Source organism: Haliaeetus albicilla, chromosome 13, assembly GCF_947461875.1.
Source record: "Haliaeetus albicilla chromosome 13, bHalAlb1.1, whole genome shotgun sequence".
NCBI lineage: Eukaryota > Metazoa > Chordata > Aves > Accipitriformes > Accipitridae > Haliaeetus > Haliaeetus albicilla.
This window is the reverse complement of record NC_091495.1, coordinates 26474768-26501789: the sequence shown is the minus strand read 5'-3', so window position 1 is coordinate 26501789 and position 27022 is coordinate 26474768. Positions and strand designations below refer to the sequence as shown.

The window sequence follows — 27022 nt, the reverse complement described above, 5'->3', positions numbered from 1 at the left end:
ATGGGGTGAAGGTTGTTGTGAGGGAAAGATGCTTTATGGTGCGCATGACCAGCACTGCCTGCACGCTTCCTTGTGCGTATCTGTGGCACGGAATTAAGAGATGGGTCTCTCAACGCAGATCTCTTAGTGCTGCCCCCACTCAAACTCGCTAGTTTGGATTGAAGAATACTGTAACTTCTGCTAACTCAAGTCAACACCTGCATTTCAACGCAACTTGCAAATAACAGGAAAATCAGATTATCATGTCTTGTAGCCTCTACAGCCCTGTCAGACAAGATGGATGTATTCCCCCCTTGATTCCCTGATACGCACTCACCTGACTCAAACTGGATGGCTGGACATCAACGCATGTTGGAGACAGCAAGCCAGCTACAAGACACCTGTTGTAGCTATCATGAATGGCTTCACTTATTAAAGGACCACGTTTCTTTAAAAAATTCAAGGCCTGAAACATTAATCAAAAACTACGGATTAAGACAGCAGTATTATTCAGTCACTAAGGTTCTGAATAATCGCTAAGAGAAATAATACAAATGTTCACTTAAGCTGTTAGAAAGCTTGCATCAGTAAGCACTACCATGTAGAGTCTTAAAGACGGCAGCCAAACTAGCCGCTACGGTTTATACAAAATATCCTGTAAAACAAAAGGTCAGCCCTTGCAATGCTTAATTAAGTATTCTCTAGCTTCTCTGTCAATACACAGACCTCTTTTTACCCTGAACACTGACACAAAATATATTCTATCTAAGCTAAAGCTAGCACACAACTTTAAATCACACTTTGGAAGACCCTTTCTGTGCTTGTTTGTGCAGAAGTTGATTTATGTTGGAAACACTTAGTGAGCTGAAATTTAATTCAAATTTATTTGTCACAGGCTGTGCAGTGGCTTGGAAGTTTTAAGTCGGCCAAGTGCGGGAGAAAAAAAAAAATCATTTCTTCTCAAACAGTTAAGTAACATTCCATTTTCTCCATTCTGCCCTCCTTTTTCAAGTTAATCAGGCATCAAAACCCTAACTCAAGACTATGGAGGCAGTTCCACTGATGGGTAATGCAGAAGTAACAGCCTTCCCCAACTTCCACAACATTTTTGTTCTTGCTCCTACAGCAACGTTGTGTTCCGCTCTAGACATTCAATCCCTCAGCGTGCTTCAACAGGAGACAGTGGTAGTTTTACAGTCCCAAGAGTGGACCTAAAATGTTACCATTTGCATAAAACTGGCAGGACACAATTGCAATCATGCGTGTGGATGGGCAGGATGGGCGTAAAATGGTCTCCGACACTGAAAGCAGTGCAATAGAAAACATAGGAAAGGTTCATCTCTTGCCATTCTCAATAAAGATACAGTAAAAGATCACCTCCTTCTGGAAGCCGATGCAAGTCATACGAACAACTCCGGAGTTCAGCAAGCACGTACCATCTGCAGAGACAATGAACGTTTGACAGCCTTCCATACTCTCGCACTTAGCTTATGACCAGTTTACGTTTTGTAAATAGCAGTATCCGGAAAGCTGTCACTGAGTACCCATTTTCTTCATCAGATCACTTCCAAACTTATTTTTTTGAAAATAATTACTGCGTGTAGAAATTTTATCTCTAGTGCTATCGAGGTGCTCTGCTCTGAGCTTCAGTTCAACCTCATTTCATTTGATGACCATCACCACTTCACAGGCTACATTACAAAAGCACCAAACCCCAAAACTCAGCAGACTGTCAGATATGTGTCACAGTATTAAACACCTTGCTAGTACAACGTAATCAAGGGTTGGGCTTGTGGGCGTTTGGGGCTTTTTGGTTTTGGATGGGTTTTGAGTGACAAACAATGAACAGGAGAACCAATAAATGGCATTTGACCTCACTTTAAGCTTATCACTACCAAAAGCAGTGAAATACCTACCAAAATTGTAGGAGCTTGGATGAAAAAACTGCTCAGGTGGTGGATGAGAAAGAGCAACTCCCCGACTTAGACTCCGCTCGTGTACCAGAATATCCAAAATGGGGTTTGGAGAAGTCATGCTTATTACAGCATCCAGTGACCACAACGCAAAATAGGGGCAATCATGAAGGAGTTCTTCTGGCCTGAAAGCAAGCAAGTGCATAAGCTAAACACCGACTTTCAAATGATTGATTTGCAGGGATATTGAAAACAACTTAATAAAAATATACCTTAGTGAATCTGGCATTTGAGCATGATACCAGCGATTAATGTCAAATACACCCAAGTAAGCAGATGCTTTTCCCTGACCACATGTATTCACTTGCCAGCTGAAGAGTGATACACTGGTGTCAGGCGATATTACTGTAAAAGACAAGACATTGTTTCTTGTTTGTAGAAAATAACGCTATAGCTGATATGTTTAAAACACCACTTCCTATTTTGGCTTAATTCTGTTATATCACTCACGAAGCACAACACTCACTGAGAACAACAAAAAAAATTTACGGAATAGCAAACATCTCTGTGACAGGTTTCAGTCATACTGCCCCTTCTTCTTGTATCACTCAGCAGGCACTACTAATTTCCAGATTGGACTCAATTACAGGTTTTAAGAATAGCTCCTTTCCAGCACATTCAGAATGAACGAACACAATTATCACACAAAATAAATACAAAAACCCCAAACCCAACAAACGGGAAATTGGAATAAAGATTTTAACATAAAACATTCACAACGTTATACTCCAGTTCTCTCAATAAGTGGAATGGTTTGTCCTCTCTGGGGAGAACGCATTCTCCAGATGTAAGCAAAGGATGTGGTATATCATTTACCCTAGCAGAGTAAGGAAGAAGGCGACAGTTTGTTTGTTTGTTTGGCAAAATGTTTCTCTGTTCTCTGCTGAATTCATCATTACGTTTAGGGATCCTCACACACTTTACTATGTTTCATTGTGAACATCTGTGCCGCTTCCGTTTTGTAGCTGCTGCAAGTGCCTTTGAAGATACCAATTATTTTCATAATTCAGAAGACAGCTTCATTGCTAGCCTCAACCCACATCCAACAGCAGCTCATGTGTGCCTAGAACTTAACTCGAACACATTCTGAATAAAAGCTAATTAGAAACCATCAGAGAAATTACAGGTATTTCTCCATGCCTCATGCTTCATAAAAAGGAGACAGAAAGGGGGTTTGCTGTTCTTATTTTGGTTTGGTTGGGTTTTTTTTTTTCGGCTGTGGTGGAGTGGTGGTGTGTGTTTGTTTTTAACAAGCTTTTAGGAGGCACTCTCCTCAGAAACGTGACACAAGTGGAGAAAATCCAACGGTGTTTTTGTTAGATTTTGACACACTGTTGATAGAGGATGGCATCACAAAAGAGATGCAAGTTGCCGCTTCAGGACTAAGTCAAAGATGATAAACAGAAGTAGCCTAGAAAGATCATGCAAGTGTCTTCTTTGTAAACATCATACATCAGTAAAGGCCAGTAAGAAGAGAGGGAAGGTGAATAATGCAGTCAAAACAAAGGGCCATGGAAGTTATCACTGCAGCAGGCTCAGAAATATGGTCAGAGCATAAGTGAATTTGTAAACCCAGAGACGGACATTTAATTATTGCAAGATAATGAAAGACATCGTAAGAGTTGTAACTGTGTATATGGACAAGGAAAGCTATTGCTTTAAGAACCTGCAGGTGTAGGAACCTATTAGATTTAGAGAGGAAGAAATGGACAGGCAGATCGTAGAATCATAGAGTTGCTTAGGTTGGAAAAGACCTTTGTGTTCATCGAGCCCAACCCTAAACCCAACTGCCAAGTCCACCACCAAACCACGGCCCTAAGCGCCACGTCTCCCTGTCTTTTAAATACCTCCAGGGATGGCGACTCAACCCCGGGCAGCCTGTTCCAATGCTTCGTAACACAGTCAGTGAAGAAATTTTTCCTAATATCCAACCTGAACCTCCCCAGGCGCAACTTGAGGCCATTTCCTCTCGTCCTACCACTTGCTACCTGGGAGAAGAGACCAACACTACACCTCGCTACAGCCTCCTTTCAGGTACTTGTGGGGAGCGGTAAGGTCTCCCCTCAGCCTCCTTTTCTCCAGGCTAAACAACCCCAGTTCCCTCAGCCACCCCCGTAAGACTTGTTCTCCAGACCCTTCACCAGCTCTGTTGCCCTTCTTTGGATGCGCTCCAGCACCTCAATGTCTTTCTTGTAGCGAGGGGCCCAAAGCCAGGCAGCTTTCCAGCCACTCTTTCCCAAGCCTGTAGTGTTGCATGGGGTTCTTGTGACCCAAGAGCAGGACCTGGCGCTTAGCCTTGATGAACCTCATACAGTTGGCCTTGGCCCATTGAGCCAGCCTGGCCAGATCCCTCCACAGAGCCTCTGTAGACCCTCAAGCAGATCAACACTCCCACCCAACTTGGTGTCATCTGCAAACTTACTGAGGGTGCACTCAATCCCCTCGTCCAGATCATTGACGGAGATATTAAACAGAACTGGCCCCAATACCGAGCCCTGGGGAACACCACTTGTGACCGGCCACCAGCTGGATGCAGATGCAGATGCAGACATAGGTTGGAACAGGGAAAGAAAAATTCAGGTAACACTCCTAAGCCATGGGGAGCATCATCTTACTGTTCAAAGACGACAGCTGGAGGAATAAAACGACTGACAAGCTTCATGCAGGTGACCCCACCATACATCGCTATAGCATGTCAGCAAGCATAAAATACAACTTATTTTTTCCGTTAAAGAAGTCCCCTATAACTTAAGCACCCATTTTTTCTTTTTAAATAAGCCCAACAAGCTAGTCTGTAAAGGTATTCAAGACTCACAGACTGGGGTACAGAACAGCATTCATTGCTTAGATTCCAAAACTACTTATTTTAGAATAACCAAACAGGGACATTAGAACAAACCTGCACTAACGCTATCCTCTCCGTCGACACGTCTGGGAAGTTTTTCTACAGTCTGACAGCTAAGTAATTTAATATCGCTGGCCTGCCCGCTCAAGGGAAAGACTCCACCTGTGAGACCTAAACTGTATCTTTCGACACAGTATTCCAGACCCTGGGGAAAAAATAAAAGGAGAGAGAAAAGGTCATTTTGAGATAAAAACATACATTATAGCGAAATACGAAAGAATGTATATATGTATAATATAATATGCATATTGTACCGTATATTTCCCATGAGCTTACTTCTGATGGCAAATAGAAACTACATCTGACATGCAAGAGAATGAAGCGTCAAATAGTAACGGGCTTTGCACATTTTCAGAATTTAGCATTTCCCTAGCTAAAATTTGCTCTGAAGTATGCACAGTTCATTCTACTTTATCAAGTAACTTTGGAAGTAACAGACATGTGCAGAGTAGATAGGAAAAATCTAAACCATCTCTTTGAAACACTAGCATGAAGCCTAAGCAAAGAATCCCATTTTCATTACAGAAGGAATAATCACCAAACACAGTTTATAATAAAAGATGTCCTGAACAGGTCCACCATGCCAAAAGACCCTTTCGCCAGATAAAGTACTACAGCTCCATCAACCTCTTAGAGACGAATTTTAACCGCTAGAAATTTCAACTTTTATTCATCTGTGAAGAGCCAGTCCCCCCCCAAAGTTAGGGCTGAGGGGAAGGGAAAAAAGATATCAAACGACTCCTGCCTAAGACAACTTCTGAAGCAAAACAGCGTATTTTAAATTCTCCGCTGGGGCAAGCAAATCTAAGTTAAGGAACTCCACTGCGTGGAAGATGTTAAATAATGACTTTGTTGACCCGTAAAATCTGAAGACAGTTTTCAAATGAGATGCACTCGTCAGACTCTGATGTGGACGTGGAGGCTGTATACTCTATCCACCTGCAAGCATCATGTAGGACAAATGTAAAGGTGCGCTCCATGACCATGGCTGGATGCACTAGATTTCAAGCTTTCTTTCAAGCTTCTGTGAACTCTCTTCAACGAACAAGGGTCAACAGTAGATTCCTCCTCCTTTACTCCAATTTGGCCTGGCAATTGGGAACAACTCTTAAATTTTCTGCCACGGAAGACGGACAAGAAACTTGACTCAGCCAGTCACGCAGGCAGACAGTCATGTAGTACTGACCAATCTGTGACTACAGGGAAGTATTCCGACACTCCAAGTGTCCTCTGTAGAACACAGATCCTGTACTAATGCTTCTTCTGGGTTTTTTTCCGGGGGGTGGGAGTTGTTTGTGGGGGGTTGGCAGTAGGTGTTAGCAAGTCTTGGTATGAAGCTACATGTGGGAGTGGCTCATCTGGAAGCTAGCTGAAGAACCTGACTTTTCCCCCCAGAGGTCCAGCTGTTTAGTTCTCTCTTCAACTACCTTGTGAGATTGGTTCCTGTTTCAACCTTGCACAACGCTCATCACAGGAACGCAGGAACAGCAGGGGAGTAAAATATCTCAACGGCAGAGACTGGTGCCTGACACCTCTTAGAAGCCTGTGAATGTATTACTGGTTGCACTGTCTGTAGAGGGTTAAAAGTCTTACACTAATGACACCACAGCTTTCTCAGGTCACAAACGCAAACCACATTATTTAATCACTTTGTGTGCTTTTTTTAAAACTGGAAATTTTAGTAGACCCATTTTTCAAAGCTGCTGAAACATTTCAACCCTCTGAGGTGAAATCTGGCACTCGTCACACCTTTTTCAGGAAAATAAGATGGCCAAGACAAAGCATTGACAAATAGTAAAAGGTCCCCCATTTTAACATTAAAGCGTTGAGACAGAACAAAGTAGCCACGCAAGGAATGGATATCGACGACTGGGTTTTCTTCCAAAGCAGCACACAGTACAAGGTATTGTCTTTGCCACCGCTAAGACTGTAGCTACAAATAACTTTTTTTAAAAGAGGATAAAGCAAAGCAGAAGTTCAAAAGTGAAACTGGAGAACGATTAAAGCATCTTTCTCCTGTCGACCTGCCAAAGTGCTTAGAGCACTACAAGAGATGCAGCAGTATAAAACATGCCCAAGAAGACTCAGCAAAAGATTGGGTTTTCGGTCACCTCTGAATTTTGATGGTAAAAACCACCCCTGACAACTTAACTGATACTCACATAGACAAAATCACTATTTTCATCTTTTCACATACGTGCACGCCTTACCTCATACATGACTTGTCCCGGGGCCAAGCGTTTTCTGTCACCAAATGCTAACTGCAACAGATGTAAACTCACGACATCACCTTCACTGGAAAAGGTAGAAATTATGACATTTGATTACAAAGCTGCTTTAGAGGCCTTGTTATCATTTTACTAGATCTAGACTGATGTTTTCTTGCTGAAAAGTAAAACACCACTTCCCAAACCATCAGATAACTGGTCACGTGCAGCCGCTACAACACAAAGGAGGACATTTGGACACTAACAGCTTCAGGGGCAAATGCTAACCATACAGTTTGAAAGCTTTAATATGTTGTATGGACTACAAATTGTTGCTTTAAAGTCAAACTTAAAAAGGCTGCCACTCTGTGAACGGCTGAGCTGATTAAATAGCTTGCTGATGCTGAAAGAGAGAGATCTTTCTCCCCTTCCCTTCCCTTCCTTTCCCTTCCCTTCCCACCCCATCAAAGTTCCAGCCCCTCTCTTGCATACACACACTGCACCCTTCCACATACTGATTCGGGTCATTAGCCCAGCAGGAAACCATTGACTTTGCTGCTGAACAGTGATCGGTCTCTGCCACTGCCAGGTGAGCTGACCTGGCTCACAAAGGCTCCAAAGACGGCGCAAGTTGGCACAAGGTAATCCGCAATACTGTCACCTCCCTCCTTTAGGGGCAGCCGGCTGTCATATTGGCACGTTTAGCGCTCGAGATCTGCAGCCCCAAGTACTTTTAATGGTATTTTAATACCACGGTGCGAGTACCAAACAAATGGTGAAGCAGTCCTCAAGAAACAAAGGAAATCGTTTAAGAATGCAAGCACAAAAATACAGCCACTGTTGCTTTGCCTTCTTTCAGAAGGTAGGCACTAGTAGGTCCCTCTTCACATCTGTTAAATCCTGTAAAAATTGCAGTGTAAGCTTAACACCTTCCACACCTGAGAGAATCTCCTGCACAGCTACATAAACAAAACAAATATACATGTATCAACGGTATGTGAACAAAGATACAAAAAAATTTAAATGCAGTCAGTGGCTTATAGTAACTTTTTATTCACCTGTCTTGTGTAGACTGAACAGCCCACAAGTAGCAACAATTGCGAGGATCATTCTCAGGCTCCTGAAAAGTAACAGCATAGACAGGAATCCTTCCTCCTTCAAGCTGAGAGTGGTGCCTACGTGGTTGGGGGAAAAAAAAAAAAAAAAAAAAAAAGAAAGAAAAAATGAAAAAAAAAAAAGGAAAAGGGGAAAAGAGAGAAAAATAAAAACCTGTGAGCCTACGATGGGCCCTAACTGTTTGTAGAAGGGTAGAAGCATCTTCTGAGAAAAAAGCTTATCCTTCCATGCTTATCCTCAAAGTACAGAAGGTCATACTTCCATCTCAGACAAGTGAGTCAGGGAAGCGACTACTTTTTATGCAACAGTCAAGAGCTGAGGAAATTACTGTCCATCAAATGCAATAACCTGGGTTTATATCCTCCTCCGCCTAGGGAGGAAGAACAGAAATGATTACTTCAGCTGCCAGGCAAAAGACTGTTCCTCCTGTTCCAGCCGACTTCAATATTGAACTTAAAATGCAGCCTATCTTCTGAACAAATTTAAGACAGTGCCAAACCACAAGTACTTGCTCATTTCTTTACTCGGATGCTACGTAAAGCATTTTTCCTCCAGACTTCTGAACCTTACGTGTACCTTCACAATCTATTCTTGCCACCCAGTTAGTCCTCCACTGTCTATTTATGCATCCAACAGTTTCTGGTGAGTCACTGCAGGTTTGCTTAAGCCAATCCCTATCTGAATTTGGTCACATATTTCACGTGTGATTGCCCTTTGGCAGATATAAAATCGTCTCTTAATTTTTCTATTGCTTCTAGATTTACATGCCCCTTATCCTCGTCTCCAAGTGTTCCAAGCAAATTTTCATTCACACGCAACGTTGCCTCGGAATGGGTCAGTCCCCTGTTTTGGACAAGGCTGACATGTAGGAAAGAGTATCTTTTCAGGCACGGATCAGCTATTGATTTTTCGTGTCTCACTAGTTTCATCCTGGACACTTTAAAGAATATTATCACCAAACCCACATTATTAACATATGTAAGCTTCTCAATGTATGCCCTAATTGCAGTAGCTGGTTCTGAAAAATCATTCCTAAAATCTGGTTCATCAAAACACACACATTTCCTGGCTTCACTGAACACTACTGATCGGACAAAGCGTCTTATAAAAATGAGCTCTATCGCATCCTAAACTGCTTGACGTAACCCAAAGAAGCATGCTTTCCACAATCCCTCGAGCCACAGGCACAAGAAGGAAAACAATCCTAGTCCACTGGGGAGAAGGCGGTCCACTTAATCCACGTATGACTTTTCATAGTTATTTCAGAAGAGGATTTCTAAACATTCCAAGACTATACCCAAAATTTCAGTCCCTAAAAAAGTTCTCTTTCATGAACATGCTTCCGTAAGCAAACAATTGAGACCCCTGCACCTCCGGGCATGGCCAGGTGTAAAGGCCTACTTACTCCCTCTTCAAAGTTTTCATATTCCACAGTGACAGGCAGCCATCTGAAAAACCCACAACGAGCTGATTGCTTCTGCTTATGTAGTACAGCGTTGATATTGCTGTTCCTGAAGGATTTTGTAGTTGAAAGCAGAGATGTCTCCCTTCTCTGGTCACAGCTTCTCTTCTTTGTGGAACTTCAGCAGGAATTCTAGTGACAACTTCTAGACCTACACACACAAAACCACGCCATGAATTAATGTGTCAGGCCATTTAGGCTGCATTTTGAACACTGACGTGACAACACGTCTCATCCAATTCTACCGGCCCAGGCAAAATACCCATTTATGCAACGCTTTCTTTTGTATGTTTCCAAAGAACAGAAGAACTCTCTGATCGGACAGGTGTTCTCACTCGTATTTTAAAACCAGGTAAAAGCGTAACCTTCGTAGACAAATTCTTCCTGGACTCTGTAAATCAAGCGTTTGGGCCTCATGATGAAGCTGTCTGAAGCGACACCAACTCCTGAAGCCACTCTTGTAATAGCCAAAACAGCGTATGCAATCCGAATATGCAAATTAGAGATTTCAGTCATCCAAATGCACGGTTTTTGACAAGTCGGATTCATTTTAACAAGCAAGCCTAAAATTTGCCCCAAGTCAATTCACAGAAGCAGAAGAACATTCCCAAGAAATAGGGCGCCTCTGACACAACTTCCTCTCAGGCAGCTGCACTGACTCACGTGGTAAAATTCCTACACCTCACTGGCAAGCATCATAGTGACATACGGATCTTGGTGGCAGGGGGGCATTTATAACATTAGGAGGAGTATTAAGCCACTCCCATTTTTAATCAGGTCAGGACTATACCAAGTCAAACCGCCATCTGTAACCAGCAGTCAGAAATGCCTGCACGCTAGTGTCTTCCAAGTGGGATGCATATTGTTTATACACAAGTTTTCTTACTCTCAAATTCAAGTTTAAAAACTGCAGGCTTACCCGATGCTTCTATTTCATTCTGACTGCAAGAGAAATCATCCAAACAAAGGTCCACCAGAAGCAGATGACCAACATCTGTAGCCACTGCTGCCACTCCAAAGAGCCATCGCAGACTCTGATGTAGGTGCCGAGTGCTCACGCTGGGTCCTCCGTGATTAGTTATGGGTTCTATAGCAGTTACCTACAGGAAAACTGCAAGCTAGCATTTAAGCTGTTTGACAAGCTAAACAGAAATCATTCAAAAGTGAAGCCGGAATTAGCACATCAGAAACAAGAAAGTAAATACAGAGGACCACAAGACTTAAAAGCAAAGCATTGTTTCCAGTTATATCAAGAAAAAAACAATATAGTGAATCTTGATGTTCTATTAACTTGCACTGATTCTTGTTCACATTAAGATAATGAGACTAGGGGACATTACATCATCGGACTTCCTGGCTTATAGAAGACAGAAAAAAATGAGTAACATTCCACCAGCCTCTCCCATCTACACAAACACAATATTCAATAAGCAGAGATTCAAGGACTGCAGGTTGAAAGTCAATCTTTCAACAATCCGTCAGGTAACTCCCTAACGGCTCTTCTTTCCTACCCTAAGTCAACATAAAAATCTGTTCTGCTCTAAAGCCACCTGCTTGCTAGTCTGAGATTCAGGGGAATGTGTCTAAGTCATTTACAGCACAACTACGGAAGTTTCAGGTATTTTAAAGACAGTATTTCTAACGTATATAGAAACCAAGCATTTCCGAAATGTACGTTACAGACACTGGGAACAGCGGGGGTTTTTTTTCTTTTTCACTCTGGCCAATAAAAGATAGTTCTCAATGCCTTTTTGTGGCAGTGGAGAATTAGGTAACTATGTGCTCTACCATAAACCCAGAAAACTTGTTTTACGATCAGTAAGCTCAAAAGATAACGGTACCGTTAAGCCCAAGAGTCTGCACCAGGGCTCTCTTGACTGGATACTCTGAAGTGACAGTCTGCACTAATGCAAGATAGAAAAAATACCGCCTACAAAGAGACGCTCCAAAGCTTCTCCTGAAACAGGATTACGCAGCACCTGACAACGCAAAAGCTTCGTTCCTCCGATTAAAGTGGACGTACCCTTCCTGGGAGAACAACTGCTTTAACCACTCTCGATATTCCAAGGTCGTACAGACAGAGAACACTTCCCTCTGCTTCTTCCAACCCAACCAGCAGTCCTGTTCTCTTCTGCCAGGAAAAATCCTTTACCACACGAATGGTGGGAGGCTGTTTCTTTACTCCACGGAAACGGTAAGCAGAGCGCCGCTCTCCCGTCACAGAGCTCACTACCTCCAGTTGAGGACCACACGCCAACCATGCCAAGCCGTTTCTCCCTGTAAGAGAAAAGAAAGCTGACTAAAGCAAATTTCCAATACAAGACTGAAAACAACTGAAAAATCACAGCCACTGCCCCTTTCCTTCAATAAAAGTACCCAAAAGGGAAGACCGACTTCCCTAGTTGTGGTCAATTATTCAAAATCACCCATGGAGATCCTCCAGCACAACCTCTCAATATCAACAACCTTATTCTTTTGCATTTCTACTTGTCATTCCCGCACCGAAGGATTTTGACTGTTTGGGATGAAGATGACAACATATCGATTTAGAGTCTTCATCCCATATTCGGCTTGTTTTGGCTAGAAATCGTCTAAATACACACGGGAATACGAGTCTTAAAGCACACTTCAAAGATAACAAATCTAAACCAATTCATTTCTAGTTTATTAATTTTACTTGACACACGCCTACTTGGGGCAGGGATTTGGACGGCAGCAAGAAATTATCGTCAAATGGGCACTGCGTGAGTAAATCTAATCTTTTACACGGGCTGACGACAGAAAGAATTTAACACATTTTGTTTCACTGAACAAACTCGGAGGAAGTATTAACTCAATTACTGCACTTTCAGTCAGGTAGATGGATTCCACCTGGTCTAACAGAGCCTAGACAACCAGATAGGCACCCAGCTAGCTCTACTTGCGGATCACCTAGGAAGTCAACTACCTAATCTGCTTAGCCACTTTCAGCAGCTCTCCCTGGGTACTCATCTGCACCCTGTTAAATACGTCGGAAATATGGCTGCAGCGCTTAACAGTGTTATCCTCTTCCTTTGCTGTTTGTATTCAGACTAGGAAAAGAAAAAGCGGGGGGGGGAGGGGCGCGCCTCTGTAACGTTGTAGAAGAAGAACTAGTTCGGCATGTGGTGTTATGATGGTCGTAGAGCTTGAGCTGGTACAAATAAATAGGGCCCAAAACAACACTGTTACTTTTTTGAAAACTGCCTTTTATTTAATTAAAAATTGAGTGAGCACGACATTGAGGAAGGCCCGCTGACTCAGCATGCTTAACTAAATTATTTTAATAGCACAAGACTGGTGAAGGTTGCTGTAATTTCAAAGTTTAACTATACTAGTTTTAAGGGTTTACTATTAGCATTTGTAATAGTTAAAACTTCCTTCCTGTTCTCTCGAAACCTGATGCATCTTAACAGCACCAGCCTGACACAGTCGATACTGTGACCCTGTGCTTCAGGTAACCTCCAGGCAATAAGAACTTCAGACCGAGACCAAATTTAAAGCAGAATGCTCACCTCCAGAAAACTTCCCGCTCAGCACAGAACCTAGGGTTATCTCATCTTCCCCAAGTGCCTGAGTAGTCACCTCTGGAAACTGCAGCAGACTGCTCGTTACCTGAGCTGATAGGTCTCGCATTCTTCACTGTAAATAAAGAAAAAAAATGCAAAAACAGACTCATGTCAGCCATAACTGAGATGTGCTTTTTGAGATTGACAGAAGTTTCATCAGTATGCCGCAAGTAATCTCCTATACAGCTCCTGTAGCTCTTTTCCTTCAAAAAATGCCACTCAGGACAGTTTTTGATCTCACAGCAGAGCAAAAGGAGAATCCTTTTACTTTTCGAATGCCTATGAGATCACCAACAAAAAGTGACACAGGGGTATTGATAAGGTCAATAACAGGAAAAAAAAACAATACACCGAGTTCAAGTCTACTCAGACAGGTTAGTAAGATGTGATGTGAGAAAAAGCATATTTCAATTAGCACTGCAGTAAGAGGTATGAGTTTCCATTTGTCCTTGCTCTTGATTTTGTACCTCATTATTTATTGCCAATTATCTTCTAGTAGATTTCGGGCATCATTTGTGTCTCGTTCACTTCTTGTGTGTTTATTTTGAACTTTAAGGAATACTACATTCTTAACTACCTTCACTCTCAAACTCTTCCAGAAAATGTACTGTTGATGTTTCCACATGACAAGCGATACAGACTTTCATAGCTCATCAGCTGGAAAGTAGTTTTCCATACACTTATCACCTGAACATAACACAGCACCTTAAAACACGGATTCTTTTCTACACTTAAATCCCCATATTCCTTATTCCAGTCCTTTCCTTCCTATTGCCAGTCCTTATCACATCTCTGCACTATTTTACAAAAACTTTGAGGCCTTTCAGTTTCCACACCTCTATCGGTGCTCCACAGACAGTTCACGTTTCACTATGTCAAGACAGATTTTTGGGGGGGGAACTTAAAAGCTCAGGTGACTTACAAGATTGAATAGGAGGCTAAATAAGAGATATTCCACACACGTGGAAATACAAACTACTTTAGCTCACTACGTTTTGCAAGTTCTATGGGTTATTGAAAAAGCCTCCGGAAGACAAGACAGGTTCAAGCATCTCTTCAAATAGCACTGCTTTCTCCATGGAGTCTCAGAAGGAAGATATTCTACGTAGCTCGCCATTCCTGGGCGTTACACATGCTGACCAACTCGGGCATCAAACAGAACCCTTACCCTACGCCACAAACCAGTACAGCCAGCCACTTCAATGGGCACACAAAGCCTATTGCATTAACTGTAGCACACATGTTCTCCCGCAAACAAAGTTTTATGGTTGCTTCTTCCAGCGTGCACTAATAACCTATTTTCCTTACGGCACAGGAGGTTACAGCTAGTTCTGAAGACCAGACTCTGGGAGCAACACAAAGTTACTAAAGGGAAACGCTTATAAATAATACCATTTACACAAATTGTACTTCTGTGGAGAAAGGTCATGCTCTAAAGCCTGGGCATTGGAATCTACTATATTTCAGGTCACAAGCACTCTACCTGAGAACATGTTCCAGTATCTTCTGCCAGCATGAAAACAACGAGCGCGTGAAACACAGGCAGTGTAAGCCAGGGTCCCGCACTAAGCGCAAGTCAACCTTCGGAAAAAAAGGTTGCCGATGGCAAAGCCAGTATTGCAGGACGCTGCTGCAGCCGGCCAGCCTGACCGCCCTGCCAGCATTCACAACTAGCACAGGTCAAGTTCCAAGTGGGACAACTCATTTGCAGTAGTTTTCTCGCGTTTGCTTTTTGGTACTTGTCATCCTTTCACAGTGACAGCGGGAGGAACTTTTGCACTGCATCCAGGGGCTCCAGAGAGTAAAAAGCCCTGCAGTTTGACCAGCCTTCCGGCTCAGTTTAATTGTAATGATTTAATCAATATGTTTTATCAGTAACCCATAATACCAAATACAAATACAGATCTATTGGGTTGGTGAATAGCATCTCTCAAAGGCCTTCAACGTCCAGCTGTTTTGATAGGTGCCTTCAGCAAAACCGTGATGCTGAATAAGAAAGGAGGAATGACCAGAGAAGATTATCACGGGAAGAAATTTCAGAAGAGGAAGAACAAGAGTCACCCTGCGTCACCCTGCCTTTGCCACTGCCTACCTGGACAGGCCAAGAGCACAGAACTTTGCGTGGCCAAATTGCACATCAAATTTTAAGATACTCTACTGGGGAGAGTTGAGCGTAAAAACAAACCGCTCGCCACCCCAAACTCCCCACCAAATCAGAAAGAATTCTTCTCTGGTGGAAAGCTCACACCTTGACACAGTGTACTCCTGCCTACAGTACACATCAAATGTGCTTATCAGGCCCATACCACCGCTAAGAACCACCAAATACGTAACACTCCAACGCCCGGACCATTCATGCAACTTTAAATTTAATTCCGCTGCAGTTATTAACTGCGTAGAAAAGCACGTGAAAACGCTAGACCATCAGGCATGCCCAGGTTTCCGCCAGCACGCCAACGGGCGTTTGAAACATTTTGTTCCTAGACATCTGGCTTGGCAATATGGAACTAGGAAGATAAACTCCACAATAAAGCCTGAACTGTATATACAGTGACCTGGCTATTAGGATGTTTTACTTGCATCATTCTGCTAAGTTAAACCAAGGATTACTGGCAAATCCACACAGTGGGAAAATAGTTAGACAGAACTAGTTAAAGGCGTGAAGCCTCTCCTTTAAGAGAGATATCCAACACTAACTGCATTTCTGCTCTCTTTGAAAACAACTACAGTCACATTCCTCCTTCTGTCTGGTAGGAAACAGATCAGTGTAAAACGCCACAGGCCTACTCCATGTTCAGGAGGAAGCCAGAATCCAACCTCCCCGCTGTATCCTACACCAAAGTGGTCTGTGCACAAGTTGCCAAAATTACCGTTCTTCTTCACCCTTGCTACTTATGACCTCTAAACGCCATGAACTGTTCCCAAAGAAAGGAACGTGCCACAAGTCATAGACTGATGACAGATTTCTGGATTAAAAATCCCAAGGGAAAAAAAAAAAAAAAGAGAAATTACATATTCAAGTGGAATCACATACAGCCAAGTCAGAGTTCTGCGATGTCAGTTCTGACTGACGGTAGTCCAGGAAAATCAAAGGCCAACAATGTTACAGGCTTACTGAAGAAAAAGCTAAAAATACGCTCAGTCGCAGCTGAAGATACGGTTTCACAAAACACGTTGCCTTCACTGCCGCCGGAAGAGAGGCCTTGCTGCCGCCTCCCATCTCTCCATCTGCTCCTTTGTTCTACTGCTGTATTCCTGTGGCTTACCTGGCACTGACTTGAGCACTTTTTAGAGCACTTTACGAGCCAGGTTAACTGCCTAAGCAGACGGGAAACGAACCCAGAAAAGTAGATAGTTTTCCACCAGCTTAGAGAGTTAAACCGGCTGGCAGAGAGAACTAGCAAGCATGAAAGTTGGCACAAGGAAGGAGGCAGGACAGTGCGTTGGGAAGAAGGAGAGGGAATTTGTCCGTCTCCATTTTGTGGCAGTCAGCCGTTATGCTAGCTCATACACGTGTGAAACTACACACGCGGTTTGCAAGGAGAGCTGCAGAGCCCTTTCCTTTTAGAAAGGACACCACCCGAGACACAGTCAGTCAACTTTTAACTCCCTCGTGCACGTAGAGACTCACTGTCTCACTGAGAAAGGCTGCAGCTGACGGGCGTCATTCATTCAGCCAGATGTGGAAGCTAAAGCGATTTCAGGGAGCTGCTACCTGCTGATCAGAGAACGGACAACAGTGTGTGACACGATTCAGGTCACATTCTCCAAGGAAACAGGACAAAGAGTGGGAAGAAGCCAAAGAAGAAGAAATGGAAGAAAAACTAAGTCCTTTTGAGAAAACCAGCATCCACTTTGTTGAATAACAGGTAAAGATGACAATGGCAGAATTTTTTGAATTATTGTTAACGACTGGTTCAATGACATTTTCCCCAGAAAAGCAGGAGGCAGCTCACAAGCGCTGGAGGAGCAGTGGATGGAAAAGACACTTTCTGCACCTTAGTAGTCGGGTTCAGTGAATTTGCGCTTTGCCATATTTTACTCTTGCCGAAAGAAGATTTAGTGAGCGAGTTAGCAGGTGACTTTGTGAGTACCACCGGGTCATTTCTTTCCCACTTAGGCAGAAACACCCCCCCACCCCGACGCTTTAGGCAACCACCCTACATTTAATCCAAAGCCTAAGTTCTAGTCTAAAAAGCCACTAGCATAACAGAGACGGTCTGTATCGGAACTCCACAGCCAGGCTTATTTCGCTCAAGTGCAGCCTACAGATTCTCTTGCAGAGTTTGTGCGGATGCTCCACAAGCCCAAACCTACAGCAGAAGGTGAGGAGAAGGAAGAATTTCAGCTCTCTAGCCCAACAACCCCCAACAGCTAAGACCATAGATTTGACTTCCCTTCAAATGAAAACACAAACAAAACCAACACAGCTCAGAATTTGACACTGCAGCCAGTTTACCCAGCCACCTCCTATGGCTATTCTCTAACACAACCATACTTTCATTCAAGAGTCGCAGCCCCTGTCTAACGTGGCTAAGCTAGCAAAAGTTCCGAAAGTCCCTTCTGAACTTACGCTCTTTTTGCATTGCTTGGCGTACCTGGACAGACAGACATAGGTGCTAAGTGTCTCAGTACAGAACACGCGCGCAGCCTTCCTAAGAGAGGGAGACAGCAGCTGACATTTCCAGCATACCACACCGGTGTGCCGTCGCCCCGGTGCTCGCCCCTCCCAGCACAAGTTCTAGAATCACAGAATCACGAGGAAGAGAACTTCCAGAAGTTCTCTTCTGGAAGAAGGCGGCCTTCCAGAATCACTGGAGGTCATCTGGTCCAAGCCCCTGCTCAGGCAGGGTCACCTAGAGCAGCCTGCCCAGCACCACGTCCAGACGGCTTCTGAGCATCCAGCTCTGAAACGTACTTGGACAAACAGCAACCTGACAAGCTGAACCGCAAAAACATTGGCAACACGTGCAACAGGCCCAGGCTTTTGGTGACTCTCTCCTACCAATTTAAGTATTCTCTCCACCACACAGGTGAAAAAATACCACACCAGCAAAGGCTTGTCGCCATTACTTCTCTAAAACTGTATCCAACAGCTTGCTAGGGAGAAGACACAAAACTAATAGAAGCCCGATTAAGTTCATTTCACCGTCTTAAAAAAGCACACCCCAGGCAAATCAATGCAGGAAAACGAGCCGATGCAGTAAGTGGATGAGGAGCTGTCCTCAGCAGAACAGGGTACTGTCCTGTGTGCCCAAACACCTGTGACAGCTGCCAGCCAAGACTGATGCCATCATCCAGACCGATGGGCCTAAGGCGGCACTTGAACTACCACGTTTAGCCGTACACCCTACACGGGGTTCAGCATTCCCGACAGAATTCAGCCCCTGAATTTCCCCTAGTTTTACCAAACACCATCAGCAAGCAATTACTAGAGCTGAAGGACTGACTCCACGCTTCCTTCTACTGGCAGAAGCTCCAGACCTCGAGTCAGGAAGAAATCAAGCACTTTTGTTTAAGTCAGCAACTTTGCTGCGTGATGCAGGCTTCATGCAAAAATCAAGAGACCCCCACAAAACGCGCGGGATTCCTGTAAAGCTCTGCTCTCCCCATTAAACCCAGCCCTCTTCCCGCAATCAATCGCCGCTCTATGCAGAGAGCCAATTTCCCAGCTCCTCTGTTTGGCAGTTACCCATGTTGAAGCAATAAAATGGTCTGTGAAAAGCAGCTGGGAGGGGAGCAGCGTATGGCCTTTCAGTGAAGGTGTGCCTTGAACGACTTATTCATCAAGTCACCATCAGGCCCCTTCTTTCCCAGAGCAGCCCGTCATGCACTCCTTGGCTCTTACACACCGCCACAGCCTCCTACTGAAATGCTTCTGGCTGGCTAAATAAGTCATGTGAACATTGGTTGCTTTCAGAAACATGCCCAAAACTGAAAGGGGACGGAGGGGGTGTTGGGGTTTGGGGATTTGGTTTTTTGGGTTTTGGTTTGTTTTTTTTTTCTTTCAGAAAGTGCAAAGAACACATCTGCCCCAAGTTCTAGGGTGTTCATCTCATGACTGGTTTTAAAGTGAAAACCTCTGGTTCTCCCTGTCAAGGACTTTGAGGCGACCCAAGCCTGAGCTGCTTTGACATGGCTCGGTACATTCACTGGCATCTTTTATTTCAGTCATGATTTCTCACAACTACAAAATGAAACCAAGAAACCGTAAGGTACTTAGAAGTAGACAGAATATTCTGTTATCTGAGCTCACGAGAGATTTGCTATTATATTGTGGACCCGTAACCCAGGCCTACGTTATTGCCAGTTTACCCTGGCTGAAAAGCCCCTGGAGGGTCTCGTCGGGGCATTGTGGGCACAGAAGTGTGTGAGCAACGAGTCTTAAAGATGACAAGAAGGGGAAAAGATCAGAAGCAGAAGAGCAGAGGTTAAGGTATCTGGCCGCGATGCCCATTACTGGGAAACTCGCCTGAGCCACTGCAGCGTGCTGGTGCTCCCACTCCTTCTGGGCTTCCTCCAGCCAGGACTCCCACGTCGCCTGCGTGCTCCAGATCTGCCACTTGTTCTCAGCCAGCAAAACCCACACCTCTTGTGAACAGCAAGACAGCTTTAACCAGGGTACCTATGTGTAAAATATCAAACCCCGTGAGAGACGAGGACCAGCAGCGAGGAAGCCATGCAGTGGGAGGCGGTCTGGCCTCTTGCAGAGCAAGCCCTTCCAACCCAAACCTCCTGGGGACCGTATGGCACGCGGGGACACAAACCCACCTCGCTGCGGAACAGCCGAGATGTTTGTTGCTGCTGTCAGCATCCTGAACTGGAAATGAAAGCTGCCATCTTCCCTGTCCTCGTCTAACCAGAAGGTGATCAACAAAACACGGTGCCCAGAGCGTGCACAGGAGCCGACCCCGGCGAATCCTCCTCAGCTCCATTCCCACCATACTTCTTCAGTGTTACAGATTACCAAAAATGCCTCCTGATAATGTTTTGGGAAGTCAAAGTCTGCTTGCTATTCATAGCTGTATTTATGCTGAAATACGTACGTGTTCCATCGGCTATTGGTCGCCCTGTGCTCCCGAGCCCAGCCAGTCTGGACAACAGTTTGTTATTTTCAGCCTGCGGTTGGTTCTCTTAGAAGCTTCTCACTGGGACTTGCATTTACCACTGCTTTGTTCCTGACCCGTTCTGTCCTTTTAAATACGAAAATACATAAAAGACACAAAAGAAGCTGTTACCCAGACAATCCCAGCAAACGACAACGTTTCCAATCAAACCTGACTTTGGGGTTTGTTTTGTTTTGCTCTTTTCCCTGTTCGGAAATAGCCCATGTAGCTCTGGAACTTCACAAGCGAACAAGTCTCACAGCCACTTTGCTCCTTCGGTGGAAACATCTGATGCCCTCTCTTGTACCGCTACCAGCAATCACAGCCTGGTTTGGTTTCGCCCCTGCCAGCCCACGAAAACCCTTCTCTTCTCCAGCTAACCCTAACTTGCAGCAATGTAGCCATAGCCGCTCTGCCTCTAGTATGCGGGGCACTATGGGATGGGATACTGCAAAACCACACCTCACCCACTGTAAGTGTGGGTACGGCAGGTAGGCAGGCAAAGGACAACTCCAGCTGCCCCTGCACGGAGCTGGCTCAGGCGTGGGGAGTTTGCTGGTCTGCGTTCATATCGGCACATGAAAGCAGTTCAGCTCTCTGCAGGACTGAACTGCTGCCGGAGACATTAAATCTTCTGCTCCTGACACCTGCGAACAGCCAGGCTGCTGCGGCTACAAGGTCACCGAGCCATCATCCGCTTTGGGATAACGGACTGGGGTGTAAGTGCCTGACCTCTTTTTACGGGAGAGGGAATAAGAAGGCATTAGTGCTGGAGTCCCAGCAAAAGCCTGACTGAAAGGACTGCAAAGAGAGCGGTTTTCAGTCCTGAGGCCCAGGAAGCGCAGGAGGAGAGCAAAGGGGAGCAGAGAGGGAACCTTCTCCTCCAGAAGGAGCTGACGGACTGGGAAAGTGGCCGGGAAAGCAAGCTGCTCCTGGGCAGGAAGGAAGAGCTCTGTGTGGCACTATCGCTGGGATCTGGGATTGGGAAGCAGAGACGACAAATGCCTGGCAGCAGGCATCACTTCTATGTTCTACCTTTCAACCACGGTTGGGCTGTGGGACCCCAAACTACAGCTTAGTTTTAGAGGTGCTGTGTTACTGGGAGAGAAAGGGCAGGAAAGAAGCTCAATTAAGTCACACATATGAGGGAGACCTGGAATCCTCAGGAAATACACTTACCTCTGTCGTACAACTTAGCTGTAAAAACATATGCCGTTTGTTAATAAGGGTAAAGAATAAGCTCTTCGTGTGCCACCCCTGCCTATGGGCAGATTCACCCTTTCTTCCTTCTGAGCTGTCAGTCCCGTTGAACTGGTATCTTCTGTCATTTTGCCCAGCACCTGACCGCAATGTGCACCAAGACCAGAAAGGGAAAACTTATGAAAGCGTACCTTTCAGCATATCGTAAGGTTGACAAAGTTTCTTCGTAACAGATGTCTGCTGGACTCAACGGCCGCAATCTCTAAGCATATGAAAAGTATTAACTGACATTAGATTTTGAAGGAGGCTTTTTAAAATAGTTTTAAACACTACCAAAACACAGACAGGGATTAACGTGGAAAGATAGACCGCTAACTCCTCAAATAGAAAAGGAGAACCCAGGTGTCTTAGCAATCTGGCCATAAATTAACTCTTTCTAACACTTGTGCCAGAAGAGAAATGAGACAGAAAGAAAGATGAGAAGATAGAGGTGGTTTTTGCAAAAATTAATACTGAAGGCGCTCGAGTCCTGCTAACTCTGCCTTAATGCTAGCACCAACGCAAAAAAAAAAAAAAAAAAAAAAAAAAGGCGCAAAACCACTTTGATGGTATTTGTACAAGTAGCAATTGAAGAATCTGTCCTTCAATTTGAATTACGCAAGTTAGCATCTGAAGAAACCCAGGTAAGCTGTTTTGAGAGTATCAGCATTTACAGTCAACCTTTTCACATGTGCACATTTTCTGTTCATATTCTTCCACCTTTCATTTAATTGCACTTCCTTTAAAAAAAATACCTCTTCAAAGACGCTGGAGCATACAGATAATTCACCTGAGACAAGGAAGAACCTAGGGGAGTTTCATCTCATTTAGGAATGCAACCTCTGGTGCACAGCACAAACGATAATCTCAGAAGTCAGGGAAAAAAGGACTTGTTTCATAACGCAGCCTAGTTTTAGGTAGGTAAAGAACGCGGGTTTTATATAAAACAGGTGCTTCTGAGTTTTATAGCTACATTTACCTATCTGTCGATAAATTTTTACAGATATGCAGAAAACTCTTTCAGAAGAAACGGAGGTTGTATCTCTAACGTAGACAGAGATATCTATTTTGTGCCAGCCGCATTTCTGTTCCAAAAACAGAAGTGCTCTCCATTGGAGTAACGCGTTTAGTAGTGGCTAGAAGCTTTTGACCAGCAGAAGGGTTCTCCCCTTTATGTTGCACAGGAAGCAAGCTTAGCTTTTAAACTACACTCACTTTCACCAATGTCAGAGCCGCACAATTCTATTTCAATGGGCAAAGCCGGTTATAAATTCAAGAGTCAATTTACCATGATGGTCCTGCTCTTTCCCCCCTGGGCAGACTGCAGGAGTCTCGTCAGGACCAAGTCCCTGTATGGGATATGCACCGCTCTCTTTCCTGTAGCAACCTCAGCCAGAGCACTAAGGGAAAATAAAGTGAAAAGTAGAAGCATGACTATGAAAAGCAAATCTGGGGGGCCGGCGGCGGGGAAGAGCCTACCAGATTAGAACCTTCCGTATATTCATGCTTAGGCACGTGCTTCAGTATGTTCGTGCTTATGGACGTCTCAGGCTTTATTCATTTAAGTAACTTCATTAGCCAGACGGCAAGGAATCCTGAACGGAGGGAAAACTATTTTTCACCTGCAGGAATTTAATTTTTACTTCACAGGAAAGGATTATTTTTTTTTAAAAAAAGAGGAAGAAAAACACCCGGTGACATTTCCTAACGTGGTTAGACTTAGATTTACCCACCCGCCTTCCTTCAACCTGTCTCCTTCAGATCCTTCAGAGGATTTTTGCCTTTCGCTTCCTGCCAAGTCCGCCAGATTTATAACTGGCTGTTTGGCGATTGCTTCATCGAGAAAAATCTGTTAAGATACGGTATCAACAGCAGGAAAAATCACCAAATCCGTCGCTCAGACATTATGAAGTAAGATACAGAAAACGATACTCTGCGGAAACGCAGAGGAAATAGGTTGCGACAGTTACCGCTCTTGGAACACCTGACCTAGGAAGAATTGCTTTCAATACGAGACCCACGAAGGCGTGCCTCAAAGCAAACGACCGACCGTCTCTCAGGATTAAGCAGCAGACAAAGCCGCTCATCCCCTGCACCCGCAGAAAGGGGGTGCGGAAGCACCGCTGGCTCCCAACCTCCCCCGGCTGCAAAGACGACGTCTCCCTCCCATCCCCGTCCCAGAGGAGCCCAGGACTGGCCCTGCCTGCCAGGGCTGAGCAGCTTTCGGAGCTGCCTGCGCGAGCAGCCGTGGGGAGCTGAGCTCGCTTGTGCTCCAGAGACGGGCCACGCACGTCCGGGCCAGCCGGAGCCCCCTCCTCCTCAACCAGCCCCAGCCCGGGCTCGTCCTGCGTAAGCGGCTCTGCAGACCCCTCTCCAGCTCTGTCGACAGGGGACTTCAGCAAAAACGGTAGTTCTGGCGTCAGTCTCCCGAGGGGAAGCGCTGGGGGAGCGAGCGATGATAGGAGCAAGGCCCGTTGTCCGGAGCAGAGCCGCGAGCAGTCGCCTCCCCCGGCCCGGCTGCTCTGAGGTGGTTCAGCCGCCCGTCGGCAGCAGCACCACGGTCACCCAGCACCCCTCCGCCTGGCCGGGGGCACACACAGCGAGGACAGCAGGATTCGGGCCACGGTGACCCTCTGGGGTCACGTCTTTGCCACCGCCGCGCTGCGGCCTTCCCTCACGCGGGGTCGGGGAGGTGCCGCAGACTGCCCCGCGCTTGTGCCGCGCCCTGCGAGCTTGCTCGCTGCAGGGCTGCTTGTTAGCGCGAGCCCAGGAGTTCTGCAGAGCGCTACCGGGCAAGCAGCAGCTGCCAGAGAGAAACAGGGACCGCAGGTCATTTCGGGACACCAGCGAGGGATTTTCAAAGACCGCCTGTAATATTTGGCACATAGCGGATCTTAGATACGGAGCCAACCTGCAAGCAGGCAGCGGTTTCGGACACCTCTGCCTTCGGCGATCCCCGCTCCGAGAGCAGCACTGGCGGACAGCGTGCACGCGCCAAAAAGGTGGGCTGGCAAGGCTGGCCCTGCAGCCCGGGGTGAGGCAACCCAACAGGCTCTCACCTGCTCGCCGTCGTGGAGGTGCCAATAAACGAGGGTGGGTCTAGGTAAAACAGAGCCACCCTGGGTTTCGTGTCTGCATGGACTTCCACGAGTTCGTCTGACGGTGCATCTAAGAGGACTGAGTTCATTCAGAGTGCTAAACAGCTACACTGAACGGTGGAAACAGTGCCTGCACACTACACCTGTTCGAACTGGATGGTGACGACCCCCTGAGACCGACGGCTGGTGGCATTCATGGTAGTCGTAGCTGCTCTTCTCATCTTATTCCCCTGTCCCATTAACCTCCCCACCTGTGCGTAAATACCACAGGGCACCAGCTTCAAACCGTCCACTTAAAAACCTTGCTGCTGCTCTTCTCTAATCTTGAGCCCACCAGGCTTCCTGGTTTTAGAGCGCCAAAACGTGTTACCAGCACCAGAAAAAAAATTGTTACGCTTAGTAAGGATAGAACAAAAATTAAGATCGACTACGGCGGAGCACGGGGTAGTTGTTCCGGCTTTACCACGGTGAGAAATTCATTCCCGGAGAGTTCCACTTGCCCGGTAAATTTAGTCTACACTGAGAGCTCACATCTGTGGACTTAAGACGTTTGCAACATTCAGGATAAAGGCGTCATTTGCCTCTGCTTCCGTCATCGCCATTAGATAAGGGGTTTCAACAAGCTTATTCCATGCGCCGCTAAAATGAATGAGGTCTGTCTTCCCCTGTGCTCATTTTTTTCCTATTTTTTTCCTGCCCATTGCATCAAACCTGTCTGAAATTGGCCACGTGGCTCCAGACCAATGAGGAGGAAGGTACAGGGGAAAGTAGTTCACGGGCAAGTGGCAAACTGCATAAACCTTAGAAGGACAGCTAAAAACTCAGTGCTCTGACACATACACCATCTTCAAAATCCCCTCCCAGCTCAAGAGAAACAGATTACCCATTTCCAGTTAGCAACGAGTCCCGCCTCTGCCAACGACAGAGACTAACAAGGCGAGGAGCATCGGGGAAAGAGAGCAGATAAAAACGCTAACTTTCTTCTTAACCCCTTTCTTCTTCACCAAGGAGCAAAATACAGAAAGGAGAAAGAAGAAAAGTACTACGAGGGATGAAACAGCTTGGCCAGTGGTACGGCAGAGCAGCCGGGCAGCAAAAAGCAGCAAAAAGGTGCTGCTAGGTCCAGATAGCACCCACACGCTTCAGCCAACGTGCCCAGAAGGGTCATGTTAAGATAGCAGAACGGATGACTTTCCAATTGCAATAAGCAAAAAAAAAAGAAATAAATGCACACAGAAGACTAAGGTTTGTTAATACTGAAACAAAGCGAGTTCATCACCTGTTGGTTAGAAGTTCCCAGCATACTGGAAGTAATCTGTAAAGACGAGAAGTAACTAGAAGGTGACACGTGTTTGGGAAAAAACCCACCAACTTCACAGAGTGTCATCCCGCCGTAAAAATAACACAGGTTACACAGATCAAAACTTGCCTTCATCCCAAACCATTACATAAGCTTACTTCATGCAGTTATTTATCAGATCCACACTGTTTCATCCCCACTCTCTTTCTTCTCCAGCATTTCTTCAACCTACTCTTACGTGCATAATCCTTATCGCCGTCTAGGTAGACGCCATCCTAAGGTACATTTCAATAACGCATTTTACTTAGAAATTAAGTTGTGCAGCATCTAGACAGCTATGCAGAAAATTCAAGAAGGGCAAATGTTAATTTTTGATAGCTGGGCACGGTGGTTCAACCAGTACTTATTTTCGAGGCTGTTTTAAGAAAGAAAAAGCCAATGGTTCTGACTTCTGGATGAACAGCTGCAGCCATACGTATTACCTGCGTAAGGGTACGTGTGACGTGAGAGCACCTGCTACATCACGGCGGTCAGATCGCACGAGGGTCCCCGTGCCAGCAACTGGTGGGACCACGGGTCACGGTTAAGCGTCAGCAACCGAAGTCAGGTCACGGGTGACAGAGGCCCGTCTGTCTGCGGTGTCAGCGAGCGGGGCGGCGAGGGTCTCGGTGCCAGCGGCTGGACGGGGGACCACAGTCATGGGGCGCAGGCGTCCGAGGTGCCAGCAAGGGGAGGGAGCAGGTGATTGTATTTTCCCCTAGCCATAGGTGCACGTGTACATTGCTAGCAGACTTTGGGGTGGGCTAGGCAGCGAGCGGGAGGAAAAGCCCTCTCTGGAGAGACTCGGTGTCTCAGCCGGAGGTGAGCGAGGGAGCCCAGGCTGGGGGCACAGACGGCACCTGGGCTTGAGGCTGCGCTGATCTTCCGGGGCTCTGGAAACGTGGGCGCGCGTGGGAACCCGCAGGGTGACAGCACGCCTCTGGTGTCGCCCGCGAGCTTCAACGGCAACGAGCCGGGGAGGAGGCTTTCGGCGAGGTGCCATAGTGCCAG

General features: G+C 45.6%; 1 protein-coding gene and 1 long non-coding RNA gene across 2 annotated transcripts in view; both read right to left on the bottom strand.

The window, feature by feature from the left end:
* The window catches only part of LOC138688802 (protein ELYS-like), a 44165-nt gene extending 24122 nt beyond the window's left edge, over positions 1-20043 (bottom strand). The window contains exons 1-13 of the mRNA XM_069801326.1: positions 20001-20043; positions 19545-19820; positions 13276-13302; positions 11666-11919; positions 10562-10742; positions 9586-9793; positions 8123-8239; positions 7068-7152; positions 4852-5002; positions 2165-2297; positions 1896-2077; positions 1357-1418; positions 317-445 (exon numbers count right to left, since the gene is read on the bottom strand). Of these exons, the coding sequence (XP_069657427.1) occupies positions 317-445; positions 1357-1418; positions 1896-2077; positions 2165-2297; positions 4852-5002; positions 7068-7152; positions 8123-8239; positions 9586-9793; positions 10562-10742; positions 11666-11919; positions 13276-13302; positions 19545-19820; positions 20001-20043 (1848 nt within the window). The remainder of the gene's footprint in view (positions 1-316; positions 446-1356; positions 1419-1895; positions 2078-2164; positions 2298-4851; positions 5003-7067; positions 7153-8122; positions 8240-9585; positions 9794-10561; positions 10743-11665; positions 11920-13275; positions 13303-19544; positions 19821-20000) is intronic.
* Positions 20044-20114: 71 nt separating this feature from the next.
* On the bottom strand, positions 20115-23230 carry LOC138688840 (uncharacterized). The gene is made up of 3 exons (XR_011327645.1): positions 22863-23230; positions 21727-21797; positions 20115-20422 (listed from the first exon to the last, which is right to left on the bottom strand). It is a non-coding gene; the product is annotated as an uncharacterized lncRNA (long non-coding RNA).
* Between the last annotated feature and the right edge of the window lie 3792 nt (positions 23231-27022).